This window comes from Pteropus alecto, unplaced genomic scaffold (genome assembly GCF_000325575.1).
Source record: "Pteropus alecto unplaced genomic scaffold, ASM32557v1 scaffold88, whole genome shotgun sequence".
In the NCBI taxonomy this organism is placed as follows: domain Eukaryota; kingdom Metazoa; phylum Chordata; class Mammalia; order Chiroptera; family Pteropodidae; genus Pteropus; species Pteropus alecto.
The window spans coordinates 10,784,304-10,804,257 of record NW_006494611.1 but is presented as its reverse complement, the minus strand read 5'-3'; the positions used below and the strand labels follow the sequence as shown (position 1 = coordinate 10,804,257).

Here is a 19,954-nt window from a genome sequence, read left to right as displayed (position 1 = left end):
GGACCTCATTAATAGTTGGTAACCCATAACTTTGCTGTTAAATAGAAAATATTGAGCATTTAGAGTTTGATACAGTATAAATTGTAAATAGCTGTGTATATACTATTATTATCACTAGTATGTTAAAGGCCTGCCTAGAACAAGATTGACTCATTTCTTAAACCAGTGGGTCTGGGTCTGCATTTTGAAGGTCAGAAGTACATATATATTGCCTGTTGCTGGAAGGGACAGATAGGCAAGGACTAACACTATATAAAGCAATAAACAAGGAACAATTTTGATGTGGGAGAACAAGCCTGGGTGTGATGCAGGATCTTGGGTAGCTAATGAGGTAACTAATGGGAGCATAAGAATTAGAGGGATCGGGGACTAGAGAAATCAAGCAAGAAGTAGAATGGCAGTAAATGCCAAGTTTGCAATTTTTCTTAGGTCCAGTGGACAGATGTTGTCACTGATTACTATAGCGGTACCTGAGTTAAGCTATCAAAGTTAGTTTGGGAAGCTTCAAACCTCTAGCATTCCCCATTTGACTTAGTTTTACTATTTTAGACTAGCCTAGACTTATCTTTCTACTTCATCAATGATATCTCTCCATCTAGTCTTTCCAATCATGCTGAGAAGAGGAGGAAATATAGATATGTCTCCCTGCCTTCTTAGTTTTCCTCTTGACTTTACATTTAATCTACTGCAATGTTTTCACTATTCAGTGGATGTATATAGCATCTTCCCAAGAATGCTGACATCAGTCTGCCATGTTAAACTTTCTGTCCTGTCTGAGTAGGAACGAGGTCCATGTTGGTTTAGGATATTCACTTGGTCCTTGCCCAGTCATGTACCATTACATTACCATTCATGATAGAGAACTAGATCTCTCTGGCTCTTCTCTGGCTCTGGATCAGTAAATGATCATTTGAACCAATTGTTAGAGCACTGTACATGTCTCATTATTATAGATTTTTCTCCTTATTTTGTCCTTTTCTACTTGCCTTTTCAATTTCTACTTTCCCTTCTCTTTTACTGTGCTTTAAGCCAAAGCTATGGCTATTGCTTTCTCACACTGATGAAAATCAGTATTGAGATGTTGCCGATAGCTATTCTAGAGAAATCTTTAGCTGGTACCTTCTATGGCATTCTACCCATCCAGTTTTACAAATATTTTGAAGCCGTTTGTTTCTGGCCTTGGTTTCTTAATAAGGTTAATGGAGACATAGCAGATATATATTAGATAATTTTATTTGCAGTTAGGGAATACCGTTATTAGAGATTATTTACTCTTACACTTAATGTATAAAATGTTAGCGTTTAAACATCTGAAAAGGACTTTTTTACTGCTGAAAAGGACTTAAAGGACTTAGGCCCAAAGCAATATGGAAGAGGGCTGAAAGCTATAATTTATGGTATATATTAAACACTATCATTATCTTTTTATTGAACTCTTTTTGAATGTTTTTGAACTTAGGACATGAGAAATTCGAAAAGACTTAAAGTACTTTTTATTTTTTAAATAAATAGTGTTATTTCCCATCTGCCAAAGATGGGAAGTTAAATGAGTAAAATATTTTAACTAGAATGCTTTTGCTTTATTCACATTACCATAGACCAACATGAAAAATTCTTGGCTGTTCTCAGTTTTCTGTGATATTGTAATACCTTAGAATAGAATCAAATCCAGATAATCTAAAAACCTTATTATTATTTTTTTTTTGTTTATAGCTTAAGCTGTTCTCCAACCAAATCTTTTAATTTATCAAGGTTATAGTAAATAATAAAATATTAAATTGATTTTCTTCAGTAGATAGTGAATTAATAAGCAGTGAATTAACCACAAGATAACAGTGGAAGAGCAATATAGAACCAAAGTACTTGAATAACCTAACCTATATAGTTGAGAATTGACTATATGGGTTAGTTCTGTAAATAATCACGTGTAAATAGACATGGTGACATTTGAAGCTGCTGCAGTAGTGTTATACCACCAGCTTATGAGCAGGTCTCTGTCGTCCTTGCCCCTTTAACCCCTCTTGCCCCCCATATTTAAATTTGTTATAGCCATAACTATAAAGTGGTTTGTTATATTTAATTATGTACCCACAAAAAAATGTTCTTCATACTTTTCAAGATCTGAGCTAGGATTATATCACAGCCCTTGAACTTTAAGGATTAGGAACTATAACTTGTTTAAGAGATAGAACTATACTTTTTAAAAAAAGTAGAATGTTAGTATTGAGAGGGATCTGTAACATAATGTAGTCTAGTCCTCTTCTTTTATAGGTAAGGTAACTAAGGCTCAGAAAAGTTGGTACTTACATAGCTAAGGTTAGTGCTGGAGTTGACACTAGAATCCAAGTGTTCTGGTTTCTTTGAATTGAAAATGCCATTGATAGTCAAATAAATACATCATTATTTTATGTATCACTAAGAAAGAATTTAAACTTCATACCGTGCTTACCCTTTAGAATTTTTATTTTATAAATATTGAAAGAACTCTTTTAGATTTATTAGACAAAATTTTTATCATATAACATTTCTTAAATAAGGAAAATGTAGGTGAAATAAATCGGTTAAGGTTTTTCTAAAACTTCATATTTATAGTCCAGCTCATTCTAATAACTTCTCGACTCAGTCATTGACCTTGATGTCTTTCCATTCTGTATTAACTTCTGTGTCATCAAGAACTTTGAAGATGCAGCATTTCTTAAAGATTAAAAAAAGCAAAAATCATTGTTGCTGTATTCTTAAGCTACCTTAGCACTTATATAGAGCTATTCTTATACCTGAGATTTTCTTCCACATTATTAACCATACTTTCTGCAAGTTTTGGTACCAGTACTTTATGCTCATGCATATGCAGGCAAGCAATGATAATATGCACTATTGTAAGATGCATCCTGATGTCAAAGATGTTAAAGTGTGAAAAAAATGTGCATCTTAGAATTGACAAAATATGATATATATCCAGCTGCTAAATGTTATGATATAGTAGTATATCATTTATATAGTAGTATATAGGAGGGAGAGACCAGCAAATTTGAGTAAATAGGGAAAGCTTCAAGAGGAGATAAAGATTGAAGGATCTTAAAGGAGAGGAAGGATCAAGAGCAGACAAAGCATTCCAGGTTGTAAGAACAGTTTGTAAAAAATACAGAATATTCCCAGATTTAGGTCCTGAATTTGTCATCAAATACTTAGGTGCCAGGCAGTATTCTAAGCACTTGCTGTATCATCTTATTTAACCATATATGTATCTATGAGTTGAAATTACTATTATTATTCTCATTCTTTTTATATATAAAACTGAAGCATAGTGGAGAAATGGAACTAGAGGCACAGCACTAAATATTTTTGTTGATTTTACTTAAATCACCTTTCCCCTTTTCTCCCTCCCAAATAAAATTCTTGAATCCATGTTTCACTTCTCCAAGGAAAAGTGATAAATCATTGGCATTGCAAGTTCTCATTTCCTCATTTGGTGGGAAAAGAAGCATAATATAAAACGGAATGCTTGATGGGATCTAGTTGGACTTTTGATTATCAGAGAGAAGACACTCTTGGGTGTGCAGGTTTTGGGTGGTCAGTACTAGCAACTAGGTTTTATAACAGGTAAATGACAAAATGACTCTCAGGGCTTTGCTGCCACTTTCTATTTTTCCATTTCCCTCTGCTTCCAATGTGAAATAGCCTTTAGTTTTTTCATAGGAGAGTAGAATTTTAAGTATTTTTCATTATTATTAACTTTTTTTACTAACCTGCTATGTAGGAATTCCTTTAGGTAGCTTTCATGCTAGGGATCTTTAATTACTTGTACCACTTAAATTTGTTTTAACAAATTCCTTTGTAAGCTATATTCAACAAAAGGTAGACTAACAAAGTATTTTCACTTTTAAAAATTGTGTTTTTGTTCACTTCCAAAAAAAGAAACTATGAGATGAGTCTGATCAATAAGCTCAATAAAACAAATGTTATTAATTCATCTCTTCATCTGTTTTCTGAAATTCATTTTCCAAGATGTGCCATTCGTAACTCACCACATTAATCATTTTACTTTTTCTCACACACTGGTTGATAGATGCAAGTTGAGTTTCATGTGCTGACTGTTTTTGTTAGAATTTCAGTACCTTTTCAAGTATTCCACATGTATAATATAAACTGGCTGATAGAACCGTGGTCATTGTTGTATTTATGAACAACGTTAATGCAATGCTAAAGGTCAAGGAATGGGAATATAGAGACGAGGAAAATTGTTTATATAAGGGAGGATGTTTTATAATGCTGTGGCTTGATGTAACAGTCACTTTTATGCTTCTTCCTCCTCCTCAGTTATCAGGGAATATGAAGAATAGAAAAAGCATCCAAGAACCTAGATTTGATTATTACAACAATGAAGTTCCTGATATTGACCTCAGTGATTGTGAATTCCCACATGTCATTGAAATTTATGACTTCCCCCAAGAATTTCGTACTGAAGACCTTCTACGAGTTTTCTGCAGTTATCAGTAAGTATTTGCAAATCATTGGGGATATTAGAGAAGGTGGAATGAAATTTTCTTAAAATGTTTTCTGAAAAGTCATCTCTTTTGCTTTATATTCCCTGTCGTTTAGCATCAAGTTTGTTTATTATCTGTTCCAGGTCCATTAGAAATGGACTGTATTAAACAAACCACTCTTCTAAGTTCCTTAAAAATGCCAAATAGCCTTTGTAGACCCCATTTTAGCATTTAGAAAGAACAATATCAATGATTTCTAAATCTACCTTCATTGTGCATTTATTCCATTTATAATTATTGTAATTATTAATACACAGTTGACTCTTGAATAAGGTAGGAGTTAGTGGTGCTGACCAACCCACACAGTCAAAAATCTACGTATAACTTTTGACTCTCCAAAAACTTTAATAGTCTTCTGTTGACAGGAAGCCTTACCTATAACATAAACAGTTGATTAACACATATTTTGTATGTTATATGTATTATATGCTGTATTATTAAAAAAATAAGCTAGAGAAAAGAAAATGTTATTAAAATCATAAGGAGACAATACAAATACAGTACTGTACTGTATCAACACTGTAAATTAAAAAAAATCACATATAAGTGGACCTGCACATTTCAAACCTGTGTTTTTCAAGGGTCAACTGTATTTGGATATATACCTTCCATCTTTTTTTGTGTGTTTACTTGTTCCATCTTTTTCTCTTCTTTCTTGCCTTCTTTTGGATTGATGAGGTATTTTTTTCTCATTCCATTTTTTGGGGAAACGATACTCTGTTTCTAGTCTTTGGTAGTTACTCTGGAAATTACAAAATGCATGCTTAATTTTGTCAGTGGCTAAAGTTAATATTTTTACACTTTTTCAAACACTATTAGGGCTTTTAGCTCCATTCCCCAGTTTCGTTCTTCACCTCTTCTCCACCCCAATTTATATGCTGTTGTGATTGAGCATTTTGATCCTTTTAAATTTTTTCATTTTTTCTTTTAAACCCCATTTGATGTTTTTGTTTTATATATTCAGCATTTAGGTTTACCCATTTTCTGTGTTTTCATTTATCTCTTCTTGCCTCTCATATGTTCCATCTGAAATATTTTTCCTCCTGGATGAAACGTATTATTTAGCATTTCATTCAGTAACTGTTTGCTGGTATGGTAACAAACTCAGTTGGTTTTTTGTGTGTTGTTGTTTTTTAATGGCTTTATTTCAACTTCATTCTTTAAAAATATTTTTGCTGGATAATAAAATTTTAGATTGGCAGTTATTTTTCTCTCAGAAACTTGAAGTTGTTATTCTGTCTTCTGCCTTTCTCAATGGAGGATGAGAAGTCAACTGCAAGTCTAACAACTATCACTTCTGAATGTAATCTCTCTTTTCTCTTTGGATGCTCTTCAGATTTTCTCTTTTCTTTGGTATTCTGCATTTTCAGTATGATGTGACTTTGTGTTTCTTTTTACTTATTCTTATTGAGATTATTTGGGCTTCTTAAATCAATGAATTAATGTATTTCATTGGTTTTGGAGAACATGCAGACATTATCTTTTTAAATATTACCTGTACCAGTTTCTCTTTTACCTTCTCTAAGATGCCAATTAAATATATATTAGACCTCTCACTTAATTCTCATGTCACCTCTCTTTCATATTTTCCATTTCTTTGTCAGTTACATTCTGAATAATTTCTTTACCTCTGAATTCCAGTTCACTAATTTTTTTATTCAGTTATGTTTAATTTGCTGTTAAATCTGACCTTTGAATTTTTAAATTTGATTTTACTATGTTTTTCATTTTTCAAAGTTCTCTATCTTTTCCAAATCTGCATGGCCATTTTTTAGTTTCTTGTTTTCTCCAAATATTTTCAAGATTTAAAAAATTTCTTTAAGTATATTAAACATAGACCTCCTATAGTTTATGTCTGGTAATTCCTCTATCTGAAGTCCTTTTAGTTCTATTTCTGCAGATTCTTACTCCTAGTGCCTTGCTTTTTGGGAAGTTTAGTTTTCATGTTTGTTCGTTTGTTTGTTTTTACTGTGAGCCACCCATTTTCCTTGGAAGTTTATATATGGGAATTGAGATTTTTCCTGAAAAGATTTGTTTTTTTCTGCCAAGCACCAATGGCACTAACAGTCCAAGAACACTGTAAATGAAATTATTGATTTGAGGTCAGAATAACCTCAGAAATAATCAAGTGGAGAATGATAAAAAATAATTGTTATGTGTCTCAACTAGTTTATTTTAACAACACTTATAAATGTCCACTTAGTTGCCAGTCTTTGATGTGGTGCCAGGACTTTTTTTTTTTTTTTTTTTTTTTAAGTTATTGGTAGGTTGATAGAAGAGTTCTTGTATGTCACCATCATAATATATTACTATGACTTCCAGTTTCATTTTTTTAGAGTAAGAACTTTAACGTACCTTCAGAGTCATCTGAGTGCATATTGCTTATAGGGTTTACTTTTATCCATATTGCTTTTGGCTGTTTTGCCCTAACATAATTGATAATAGTTCTTTGAGTTTTTTAGTGACTTCACCTTTCTCTGGTCTTCCAAAGCATTCAACTTAGTTTTTATAGACACAACAATGCTTCTGTTTCCTACTCGTTTCATTGATTTAATTTTATTCATTTATGTAGTGAATGTAAATTGAAATTGATATAAGTGGTTTTGAAAACAATTGCACTGACTCTTTGTATGCATATCATTCCTAAAAGCATAGGTAAAGATAAAAGAGTCAGAAGTATACCTCCATATCTCTAGTTTATAAGATAAAAACAAACTTCAGGAATAAAGAAATAATCTAGAAAGAAAGTTATTAAAAGATTTTCAGGGTCTGAAAAGAGGTCAATACCAAGAAGAATTATACTTAAATGCTGTAATCTTGATATTAAAATTTTTAATTGAAAATTAATTCATGTAACTCTTGAATTTGTACGATTTTATATCATTTGGGGATAGCGTCCAACTTTTTCTTAAAGGGCCAGATTATAAATATTTTAGGCAACTCTGTTATCGTTGCACAAAAGCAGCTATAGACCATATGTAAACAAATGAGTGTGGCCGTATTCAGTAAAACTTTATGTGCAAAATCAAGTGTTCTATTTTTCTATAAAGTTCTAGAACAGGCAAACTAGCTAGCAGCAATATACATCACTTATATTTGGTTGTGGGTGCTGGGCATCAGTTCTATAAAAGAAAGAAGGGGTGACTGAATCCTGGAGGACAGTTAGTCTCTCTCATAGACCTTCTAAATATATAGTGTAGGTGGTCAGTCAAATTTATTAGTTATGTAAGACCCACTATTAGAGCCTGTTTCATACAAAATGCATTGTAGATTTTTAAAAGCAGTCGATGAGATTAAATCACAAATTAAAACTACCTTAGATTGTTATTAAAGGATCTAGACTTTCCTGAAGATTAGTTAATTCTTATGAATTGTTAACTTCCCATTGATTTGTTTTTTCCTGATCTTAACCTGTAAGACCATTTAAAAAAATAAATCCAAAAACATCCTCAAAAGAAAAGCATTTGAAAGGATTTTAAATTCCAAAGTCTAAAAGACCCTCCAGAACCCATCTAGGTCTTTTTCTGTCCTTTTTGTAAACTATCTTACGCTGTAGATTTCTACTATTGAATTTTTTCTGTCTCTAACTCCTGTGGTCATTTTATGTTATGGTCAAACTTACCCTTACATTCAGGAAATTTTCTTAACTACCTACAAAGCCTTCTTTATTTCTTTTTCCCTCAAAGGAATTTTTTTCTTAACTGATTGTTAAAGAAGAAAAATATTTTAGGAGTTGTCATTTTTTTTTCATTTTAGTGCTTTATAAAAATAAAGAAGAGGTCAAAAGAGTACAAAAGCCTATAATATCTGAGCCAAATACTAGTCAGCTTCATGTTTTAATCACCATTTTCATCAATATTAATAATCTTCCTGATGAGTATCGCTATTAATAATAAAAAATAATGAGCACCATTCATTTACTAAATGTCCACTGAGTGCTCAGCACCGTGTTCTTTGCCTTGTCATGGATGATCTCATTTCCATTTTTACAACAACTCTGAGAAGTACTATGCCTATTTCTGCAGAAGAGCAGAACTAGCTCAAGAGAGTTTAAACCTGCCCAAGGATTCAAAGTGTGGCAGAACCCAAGTCCGTTTATATCTCTGACCCTCAAACACTCGAGTTCTTTCCACAGTACTATATTGAATCCATGAGCAGTTTTAAGCTTCTAACTGAAAAAAATAACTGTTGTCATCCTGATAGTCCTTGAGCTCACTATATAACTCTGCTCTAAAATGATGGTGTTTTTTTAGTACTTCATTGGTCATTCTTTTGATTCTAACTTAATTGATATTTCTCTTTATCTTGATTGCTTTTATCCTGATTTTTTCTGGCTTTGCCACATTTCTTTCCTATTTTCTCTTTCTACTTCCCTTCTACAACAAGTAAGAAAGAATAGATCAACCTTTCTGATTATAGTTGTCCTTTCTCTCCATTACTTGACTTTTTTTTTTTCCTTTGAATGACCTGTCTCCCACTGCCTTTCTGTCTCTATCTCTATCTCTGTTCTTGAGCCTACATATACATTAAATCCAGGTGACCTTCCCCGTCTACCTCCTCCTCTAGTATTCTTCTATCCCTCCTCTGAACTCCCTTTCTACCTCTTATTTTGTGCCCATTTCCCCATAGAACATCTCTTGTAAATAGTGCGTAAAAAAAAAATAACTCCCCAAGGGACTTGTGAGGATTAATTAGTTGATGTCTGTAAAATGGCTGGGAACGTAAAATACTCCCAGGTAGTTCTTTATGATGGTATTATTGCTTTTAAAAATCAGTGGCTTCTTCTGTTCTCCAAGCTGTTTTTTATGTCATTATCCCCATTCCACCTGTGCTCTTGTTGAGTGTTTCTTATGCAATGCTTTATGGGACTTTATTTGAAAGGTGTTTCATGGATGTAAATTTTAAGAAAGAAAATTGTGGGGTTTTTTTTGTTGCAGGAAGAAAGGATTTGATATTAAATGGGTGGATGATACACATGCCCTAGGAGTATTCTCCAGTCCGATTACAGGTAATTTACCAATGGATTTTAGTGTTCTTTTCTTATTGCACATTTTCTTCTGCTACTTGTCCTTTTTTTCTCTTCAGTTCCAGCCAACTGGGATTTTATTTAGCCAGTATAGGTACTTGGCAGATAAAGGTTTTTTAGGCATGGTATTGGTTACCCATGTGCTTCCCTTCTCCCTTTTTATGTTAATCTGAATGTATTTGGAGAAATAGTCAGCTCCTTTCGAGGTTGTTTGTTACATAACTGTGTTACGCTAGTACATAAACAGATTATAGGTAGAGATTTAAGATACTTGTGTGACTAAATCTTACAGTACTTATGATTTTTCCCCCCAGACAAATGAATTTGCAGTAGCCTTTTAACCTATCCAGTGAGAGATTGTAATATCTGCTTTCTGAATATATGATTGGGCCTTTTCACATATATCATTGGCCTCATGTTACATCTGATGCAGAAGTATTCAGAGAAATTAGAGATTTTGGTTCTTGTCTGAACCACCTAGAAGAGAGGTCTGCAAACTTTTTCTGTAAAGGGCCAGATAGTAAATATTTTAGGGCATATGGTCTTTGTTACTACTTAACTCTGCTGTTGTAGCAAGAAAGCAGCCACAGACAGGATGCAAACAAATGGGCATGGCTGTTTGAGTAAAACTTTATTTACAAAAACATATAGTTGGCTGGAAATAATCACAGAGCCATAGTTTGCTGATCCCTGATCTGAAAATAATCGCTGTTAAGTTGTTCCTTAGGGATTTTCTAGAGCTTACCATCCCCCTTTGCTTGCCATGAAAAAAAAAAGCATAACATCTAGGAAATACTTTCTAAGAATTAGTCTTAATTTTCCTTTGCATCACTCTTCTTCATGTCTTTTCCTCCTTATATTTATTTCTCTTTGTAGCTCGTGATGCTCTGGGTAGCAAACATGCCATGGTGAAGATCCGGCCCTTGTCACAGGCCACAAGAGCAGCCAAGGCCAAAGCTAGGGCTTATGCTGGTGAGTCTATAGTCTTGGTTTTTTTCTTGATGTTAGTGTTATTGTTTTTTGCAGCACTTGAACAGCATCCAGAGTTCTAAAGACATAACACTTTTATTATTAGTGTTAAAGAAAGTGTGTTTTTAAGGAAAAATAGAAAAGATAAATGGCTATGTTGGAAATGTGGCATCTGAACAGCCACTTGGAGAGAATGGGAGATGCTAACTGCAAACAATGCAGCAACCATTTTCTGATGACATCCTTACCTAGTTTACCTCTGTGTTTAGCTGTTTCATAAGAGTCACTATAAGAAATTGTGTTAATAGAGATAATGAAGCAAGGGTTGTTTGTGCTTTGCCATGTTAATTTCCTCTGATCTTCATCTTTCAGGCTTGTATTAATTACTACTGATGCAGCCCTTATTAGTCTATTTTGTATGTTAATTACTGAGTTAAATCACTTAGAGCTATAGTGTTTTACGGTACTCCCTCTTACACCCTCTCTTTCTCCCATTGAGAATTCCTCCACCCAGCAAAAGAGCGTCCTGAGACTTCAGCAGCCCTAGCCAGAAGGCTGGTCATCAGTGCCCTTGGGGTTCGAAGTAAACAGAGCAAAACTGAACGGGAAGCCGAACTCAAGAAACTGCAAGAAGCCCGAGGTGAGTTGAAGTGATGGCGTTCTTCTCTAATCCCTTTAGAGCTCACTATAAGATATGTATTAAAAAACAAAATGAAGCTTATTCCATTTTGTCATTACTGTTTCCTAGAAGCCTCCCAGGTGTATTGAAATAGTTTTCATGCCTTACATTTAGGAGGAATACATTTCAGGATTTGTCTGCATGTTTTACACACCAAGGCATTTTAATCCATTCTCTTACTGTTGTTTTCCGAGATAGGTTCGGTTTTCTCAGCTCATCCATGGCTTTTTCTATAGTTCTTGCTCCAAACGCTGAGAAAATTTTTTCTGTGAAAACACAATAATCTCTGAGGCAGAAAACATTATTTGCTATGGTTTTACTGGGCCACGATTGCCATGGTATTATCAAATGGTTTAGATCTTAAGTGAAGACAAATTAAAGAAAAGCCAGCAGCTGACATTGATAACTGAAGGAGGTATTTTTTTTTTTCTGTTTAGACAGTCCTGAGTAATCGGTGTCATGAGATTTTCAGGTTTATCCAAAGGGGTCATGAGTTTTAAAAGGTTGCAAAGCACAGCAGCAGTGAGATAGATTGGTTTCTGAAGAAAAGTGATTTCCCTATAGTTTTGAGGTTAAAATCTCTCTCTCCACTTTATAGGCTGTTGATTTGTCTGTAAAGGTTTGAGATTCCAGCTTTGTACTTAAGTACTTTTTATCAACCTTCAGGCTGTAGACAGTCTCATTGCCTTAAGCTCACGATCTGTGGAATCTGTGAAGGCAATTTATTCTTAAAATTCCACTTACTGAAAAGTAACTTCATTTTTTCATTAAACGAATTGAAGTTTCAAACTCCTTGTTTATTGCCAGTCTAACAAGGCCATTAATACTTCCTGTCCACTCTGCTTTGGTGATGGCAGGCAGCTTCTGGACTCTCAGCTGCACTGGCCAGATAACTAGTGACAGAGTATATTTTTGCAGGTGCTAGAGTTTCAGAACAGAACCCAACTAATGTTTTGAAACTTTAATGATTATAATAAGGCAGTCTTGATTTTTCCATTGCATTGTTCACTCAAAGGCCTCTTACAGTCTATAGAAATGAGAGGATTCCTCTAGTTTTTATCAGTGGCAGTAACAGAATTAAAGGAGAATGCAGTGTCCTTAACTCTTTATTAATTGGTTGTCTCTGAAGAAAATGATTTCTCTGTGATAACCACAGTTATCTCAGAAGATCAATAGAGGGTAATAACAATGGTATCTATAAAAAGAGTAGTGACTTTTTGCAGTGTATCATGCTTTCCTGTGTATCTCTACAGGTATCCAGCAACAGTTTTACATGGATATCAACTTGAGTATTCTCTACTTCTCTGTAGGCACATCAGCATGCAGCTCCACCTGAAGTATTTGTGTTCAGTACCCAGCTATACAAAGGACAGTTCAGTGATGCAGTTACAAATGAGACTGTTGGCTAAGTGGGTACCTTATTACTAACTTTTTTAAAGGAGGCCTTTAGTTGTGAATAGAGACTCATTGTGATAAGTTTCTACTATCTATTGGTGCCGAGGCTGTACATATTATAGAGGACTTTTCCTTTAATAAACTTCAGAGCTTTCTCATTCTTTATGTCTGAGAAGATGCATGTGGAAGATTCCTGATTTATCTCTTTCTGGCTTCTTTATACATTGAGCAGATACTCTTGGATCTGCCTGCATGGACCCCAGAGTTTCTCACTTAGCAAGATTATTTTTCTGTGGAAAATAAAAGTACTATTTAGGTATTAAGCAGAGTAGATATTTTTGTTCTAGACCTTTTTCCACTAGAAGGAGAGGGATCAACATAGCATAGTGGATAACATTATAGACTTTGGAATAAGACTGCCTGGGTCACACCTTAGCTCTGCCATTTATTGTCTCTGTGACCTTGGACAGATCTTTTACTCTCTGGAAGCCTATTTCCTCATCCATAAAAGGGAAATCAAGTGAGATAATCTACAAAAGAGACTTCATTTTCAAAAACCGTAGGAATGCCCTCGCTTCTGATTATATAGCCTATAGTGTGTGATAAATTTAGCTGCAGCTGTTTTTATTAGTAATAGGAGCAGTATCATTATATGGTGAGTCCAGCACAGACTCCAGTGCATGTTTTTTTATCATTACTCTTTTTATTTTACATTTCCTATACTACTCTCAGCTACATTCAGCTTTCGCTGAGAACCCGCCCTGTGCAATGCATTGTGTTCTCTATTTAGGAGAATTAGAGAGTTGGCAAGATTTGGTCCTTTTAAGTGGGGATATCTGCCTTGAATAAGGAAGAAAATATGAACCTTGTTTCTCTTCTCACTTTAGTTTGGAAGATTGTAAGATTAAAAGCCATGGGTTTTTTGTTAATTAAAAGTATTAGAAGGAGACTCCAGGTAATGTAACATGTTATGATAACTCTGTGATGGATGGTATTATCTCCAGTTTAGAGCTGGCCCAGAGAAGTTACATAACTGTCCTAAGGTAACCTAGCTGGTAAATTGAGGCGGCATTTGAACCTAGATCCCTCTAATTAAAACCCATGCTCCTTCTATAATACTTGTGATCTCTCTTGAAGGATTTGGGGGCAATTAACATTTTTTCCCAGAAAAAAATATTTAAAATGTTTTCGGGTCTTCAGAAAATAAAATATGACAGGCTTCTTTTTAGTTACTTATTCCAATGGTTAGCTGCTTCCACTGTCAGAAAATTCTTCGTTAGGTTTAACTTAAATCTGTATGATAGTTTAAACCAATTTCTTCTTCTTTTTTTCTTAGTAGAGAAATAGGAAACATCTGGACACCATTCTGTTCTAACAACCTTTAACTATAAAGATCAAGGGTAGATCATTTACAAATGAGGAAATCTGGGCTGTAATAGAGTTTTTGCCATTAACTAGTTGTGTGGCTCTGGGCGAGTCTCTGTGCCCGTTTCCAATGAAGTGAAAGTAATGTCTGACGTAACCTAATCTAATATGTGTAAAAATATTTAGAAAAGTGCTTTACAAATTCAGAATACTATTATTTGTGTGATTCTTAGGAAATTAGTGTTCATTATAATATGAGCCAGCAATGACAAACACATACTGTGTACTGCTGTTCCCCACCCATTTCCCATAGCAGTGCTCATCAGTCATGACATTCTTGGTGAGTTTTGACTCAGTGACCATTGCCAGTTGATCAGAATTAGAATGGGAATTGAGATCTGTGTGCCTTCTTAATATTAATAATACTATAATCTCCTTTTTCCCACTTGAAGAATTCTGTCTGGCACAGTGTCTGGTTTATAAAAAGATACTCAATATATATGCATGTTCATTGACTGAATATGTGAATGATTTGATTACTTTAATTTTTCTTCACAAATCTTATTTCATTCATAACAGTACTCTGAACCTTGTCAAGTCCTCCATGTGTTTCTTTATAAAATCCAGAGTTGAACAGTGCATCTGAGACCCTTCTAATTAATGAATTTGGAATTCGTGATTCTGAGATTTAAATACTTTCCTACTAAGTTCCTCCACCCTACTTTGATCTTTTTACCTTTTTAGTGAGAGGTCTATGTCTTAGTCCTTAAAAAGGAAAGAGTTGAGAAAAGGGAAGTATCCAATTCATTTTAAGCAAATCATACTATATATATATATCTGGAGGATAAGAGTGTTATTTCCTAAGCCTTTGAACATGTGGAAAGTATATTTTTCAGTCCAGATGAGTACATAACAGATTAGAACTTCACTGAGAGTGGGAAATGAAAGCATAGATCATCCTTTAGTGCTTTATGTATGTTTTTTTTTTTCAATTTTGTTTTTTATTTTTCAATTATAGTTGACATACAATATTATATTAGTTTCAGGTATGCAACATAGTGATTAGACATTTTAATAATTTTTGAGATTACCCAATAAGTCTAGTACCCATCCGACACCATACATAGTTATTACATTATTGTTGACTCTATTCCCTGTGCTGTACTTTATATCCTTGTGATTTTTTGTAACTGGCAATTTGCATATCTTAATCCTGTCCCCCTTTTCACACCCCCAAAATCCATCCCATATAGCAGCCATCAAAATATTCTCTGTACATCCTTCTAGGCTTTGTATTTGATTTAATCACATTTAATCCACTAATACACTAAATGATAAAACTTTAAAGACCAAACTAAGGAATATGTGTAAAATTTACTCACATTCTACTTACCAAACTACTTGATTCTCACCTGAAATTGGAGATAGTTAGCATTACTTCTCAGAATAAGTTTCCTTCTCATTTTCAAAGCCTGTTATAATTTTACTTCATAATTTATTTCCATTTTACTCTTGATGATAGGTGATTAATTGGTGGTCCTAAAAGGCCGTTCTTTGAGTTATAGGCCTGAAAGAGTAAACAATAATTTGATCTCCTAGTTTTGATGAGTTAAATCACTAAGAACTTAAAATCATCTCTATAGGATAGTCAACTATAATGAAAAAATTAATCATAGTTGCTACCTTCTGAAGTCCCTTTTCAGGCATTCCATTTTTTTGCCTGCAAGAGTGGTACTGCATTGCCGACTCAAAAATCTAGGTCTTGGGGCATTTTCTTGATATCTTTTCTCTTCTGATAAGAAGTTCCCTTAATTTCTAACCACATTTTTCATTTTAATGTGGTCTTTTTCTCTGAAATGCAGTATTTCTCCATATTTTTGGTGTCACCTGCTGTTTAATAAACTTACATCCTGGCCTAGATCAGAGAGGAACATGTTGATCCTAGGACTAACTGAACATTTCACCAACTCTTGCTAAGTAAATAGCATGTAATTCTTTGTGTTGATACTTAATTCATTGATAATCAAATCTACTCTCCAGAGTTATATGCCACTTTTTAACACTTAGGTAATCCAGACTATATTTTCCTGGCCTATTAATGATTATATAAATACTTGGTAAGCCTAAAATCTAAAACCTTCCTAAAATTAAGAGATTATTTATATTACTTCTCCTTGATCTTCCAGGTCTGTCAAACCATAAAAGAAGGCAATTAGATTATTAGTTTAACCAGACTTGTACTGCAAGTCTTCATGTTGATTATTACTCTGTAGGTGACTACAGGTAGATTTTGTGATGATTTTCTCCATTTTCTTAGGTGTAGAAGTACATTTTTAAAGTTGCAATTTATATCTTTTTTTATTTTTTTCAAACATGACACCAAACTGGCCCTTTTTTAATCTTTAGCACTTTCTGTTCCCTCAGCGAGAAGTGATTTTAGTCAGCTCATTTAATATAATCATTTTTGCCTATTTATTTATTATGCTGGGAATGAAAAGCTTTTAGGGCCAGTTATGTGAATGCTTTAGGTTAATCATTTCATACTAATTCTTCTATTCTTCCTTACTTCTTTGCCATTATGGCTACTGTGGGGCTTTCTCTTTACTTACTGTTGTTAATTGTTGGAGGTAAAGTCAATAAGAGCTTTTTCACGCAGTCTGCTTTCCTTTTCCTTTAATAAAGGGACAGCATGTTTCTTTAACTTTGTCAATACATTTTTTTCCCACATTTTTTCTTTTTCTTTGTAGATATTTTCAGATATCAGGATAGTGGAATGTATGCTATTTGAAGTATTAAGGACCTGGGTTCTAGCTTCAATTTTTCACTGTTTAACCTTAAGCAAGTCATTTAACCCCCTTCCAAGCTTCCATTTACTCTTTAAAATGAAGATTATATTTTTAAGTCTCATCATAATCTATATTTCTCTATTCATGTTTATGTTTCTAAATTTATACCTCACATTTTTATTATTTCTTTGTACTTCTCATATGGTTTTCTCATGGCTTATAATCAGAATTTCCTCTTATATTTACATATTTTTGGTAATAGAAATCAACAATTAGAAAGCATTAGGGTAGAGAATGTTTCAGAATTTAAAATTTTTCCAATTTTAGAAAGTAAACATGGTTATTTTAATATTTGTTTCATAGCACTAAAATCAAACACATTAACATTAATATTTCTGCAGAACAGTGTATGACTAAGTCATCCTAAATGGCTTAAGTAAAGATTATAAACAGCCTCATATCCCTCAGGTTAATTTATCACCAAATTAATTTTGGTCCAAACTTTATAAAATAAAACAAAACTTTGTTTTCAGAACTGCTTTCATTTTGGAATGTGGATTATGGGACAGTCATTATATTTTTCTACTGCACCTGGATTTCTTTTCTTATAACTTCCCATATTGCTTATTGAAAACTTTGAGTTCTAATAATTCACTTTTCTGGTTTCTTCACTTTTTTCTTGTAATCCAGAACCAGTTTTTGATTGTTTTTTTCTAAGGTTACCTTCGATCCCCTCCTGACTTTCCTGTTTGTGAGAGTCAGAACCATACAGTGCTTTCCTAAGAAATGTGCTGTTTCCTAGAGAGTCCTAGCCCAATTCAAGCCTGTCTTAAAGCCAGATCACAGGATATTGAATTAGTGAGCCTTCAGTTTGGAATTCGCTACCCCCATTTTCTGCCTCTTGTAACTTGCTGCTATATTCTGATTGTGCCACAAGATGGTGCCCAAATAGCAGTGAATTTCTCTTTCTTAGATTTACAAGTGCCAGTCAGCTTCCTGACCAAGTTCTTTGCCCTTAAAGTACAGTCAGTTATAGTAAAGGAATTTTATAAGAGATTCTGCTGATTTGGAAAGATATGTCAAAATAGCAAGTATTAACTCTAAACTCACCGTGATTTTGATTTCTGTAATCCCTCTGGTTCATGACTTGCAAAATCTTGTACAGACATCTGAAATAATAATAGCCTGTAGAAGGAAGCACTTAGGCTTATCACCTACATTTTATGGTGTCAAGATAAATGACAAGCCATGGAATTAGAACGGGTATTGTGGCACCTAATGAAGTGCATATGCCATCAAACCATGTATGGTCTGTATTGTCTCAGGTCTTGGTGAAAGTGTTAATTGGAAATGAAGCTTCTGTGCTAAAAATTGAAGATGGATAACCCAGATTTGTGCATTAAAAAAAAAAAAAAAGTCTTTAGTTTTCCCTCAGTTATATGTGGTCATTATTTCCTGCTAGAATTGAGTATTTTAGAAGATTTCTGGTTCCTGAAAGTGTTCTGAAAATACTAAAATTCAGTTTGCCTCTGAAATATTTTTTCTAAGATTATAATAGATAGATATGGCTAAAGCCAGTAGCTACCATTTGAGCAGGAAGTTAGAAGAAGAATATTGAAACATTCTTGATCACTTGAAATATTTGAAAAGATAAGTAAACTGTGAATAATGGGCAATTATATTTAAGCACTCAACAAAATTGAGAAATAGAATTCTAATAAATATATTATCAGCAAGACTAGAATCTAGATCCTGCTAGATTCTGACTTAATCTGTATACTTTATATTCCTATTAGCCCCCTATATATTTTTTTTATGTCATAATAGTAAATTTCCATTTAACAAAGCACTTGGAAAGTTAAAGATATTAACTCTTGGAATCAGCTAAGAGAAAATTAGGAAATCCAGCTTTTGTTTAATAAAGTTTGCCTTGTAATTTGGATTAAGGGAAAGTCACTGGTTATATGAAGTACACTACCACCTTTAACACTGCCCTGATTTGCAGAGAGAAAACGATTGGAAGCCAAGCAACGAGAAGACATCTGGGAAGGTAGAGACCAGTCTGCAGTGTGAACATCACCCAATGAGAGGGATAATTCCTTGAATTCAGAAAATATTTCCACAGTCTTCAGATAAGAGGATCCTTCCAGAGCTCTGTGCACATGCAGATATGTGTGTCAAAGAAAGAAAGAAAGAGATAAAGCAATCAAGACAAGGACTGACTGGCATAGAAAGAAGACAGACTCCCGTTTGTCTTCATTCTTAAATGCAATTCTTTGGAATCGTCTTATTGTGTTGGGCTTCAGAGAGAGCCATCAGCCAGGAAGAAACTTGGAAAATGTGACTGCCAGGAGTCCTCTGGACAGGGCAAGTCACATTAGCATGGGTCACACATCAGAGATGTTTTAAGCAAAAACAAAACAGAACTCAAACCTGCAATGATGGGAGATTTAGGCCCTGCAAAACCAGAGTGTTCCTTAGTACCTCACAATGCTAAGAACAGCAATATTGAGGGAAGGAACGGAGCAGCTAGTACGAAGAGACAGAACAGCGTCTGGTGTACTTAGTATTCACAGAATCTACACTGCCAGTTCCAGAACTCCAAAATTGGTGAACTGCAGCAGATGTGAGTATTTGGACTCCAGAATTTGTACTGAGTTAAGTGCTTGGGGCTGCTCCAGCTGCACAGCAGCCAGGGGCATGTCAGCTCCATTCCTCATAGGAAGCCAGTCTTGGGAACTGTATGCCAGTTCCAGTTTAAGCAGTACTATCATGTTGTAAGAGGGAGACATTAAAGCCCATTTTATGACATAGATCACTCTGGTATTTGTCAGTTTTGTCATTCCCACAAAGGAATTGGAGAGCAGCTCTCCTCTTATCTTCATCCCTGTAATGCTGTGCGTGGGTTCAGTGGATGTGTTGATTTTGCTGAACCCCACGAAGTAAAGAGCTAATCATCTCTCTGTCCCAGACTACATAAAGGTGGCTCTCCTGAATTTGGTATGTGGCAGCTCCTCTTCCCTCCCTGCCCTCTTTGGACACCTGCACCCCAACTGCTAGTCTTTTCCCATTTCTGTCAAATCTGACATCCTGCAGAAAGCATCTGGCACACAGCATGTTCTTGGTATGATCTTCTCAGTCTGTGCCAGAGGCACTTGGCAAGCAGCCCCAGACCATCCATTACAATGAA

At 34.3% G+C, this 19,954-nt stretch overlaps 1 protein-coding gene across 11 annotated transcripts in view; it reads left to right on the top strand.

The window, feature by feature from the left end:
• The window catches only part of R3HCC1L (R3H domain and coiled-coil containing 1 like), a 68,280-nt gene extending 48,701 nt beyond the window's left edge, over positions 1 to 19,579 (top strand). For 9 of the 11 annotated variants that reach the window (XM_015600000.2, XM_006925900.3, XM_015600004.2 and 6 more), the window contains 5 exons: positions 4,318 to 4,493; positions 9,482 to 9,552; positions 10,447 to 10,542; positions 11,039 to 11,179; positions 18,770 to 19,579. In XM_015600000.2, coding sequence (XP_015455486.1) covers positions 4,318 to 4,493; positions 9,482 to 9,552; positions 10,447 to 10,542; positions 11,039 to 11,179; positions 18,770 to 18,837 — 552 coding nt within the window. In that variant the 3' untranslated portion in view covers positions 18,838 to 19,579. Of the gene's footprint in view, positions 1 to 4,317; positions 4,494 to 9,481; positions 9,553 to 10,446; positions 10,543 to 11,038; positions 11,180 to 12,528; positions 12,628 to 18,769 lie in introns of all 11 variants that reach the window. The other 2 variants (XR_001518157.2, XM_025042252.1) reach the window with 2 other exon arrangements.
• The last annotated feature ends 375 nt before the right edge of the window (positions 19,580 to 19,954 follow it).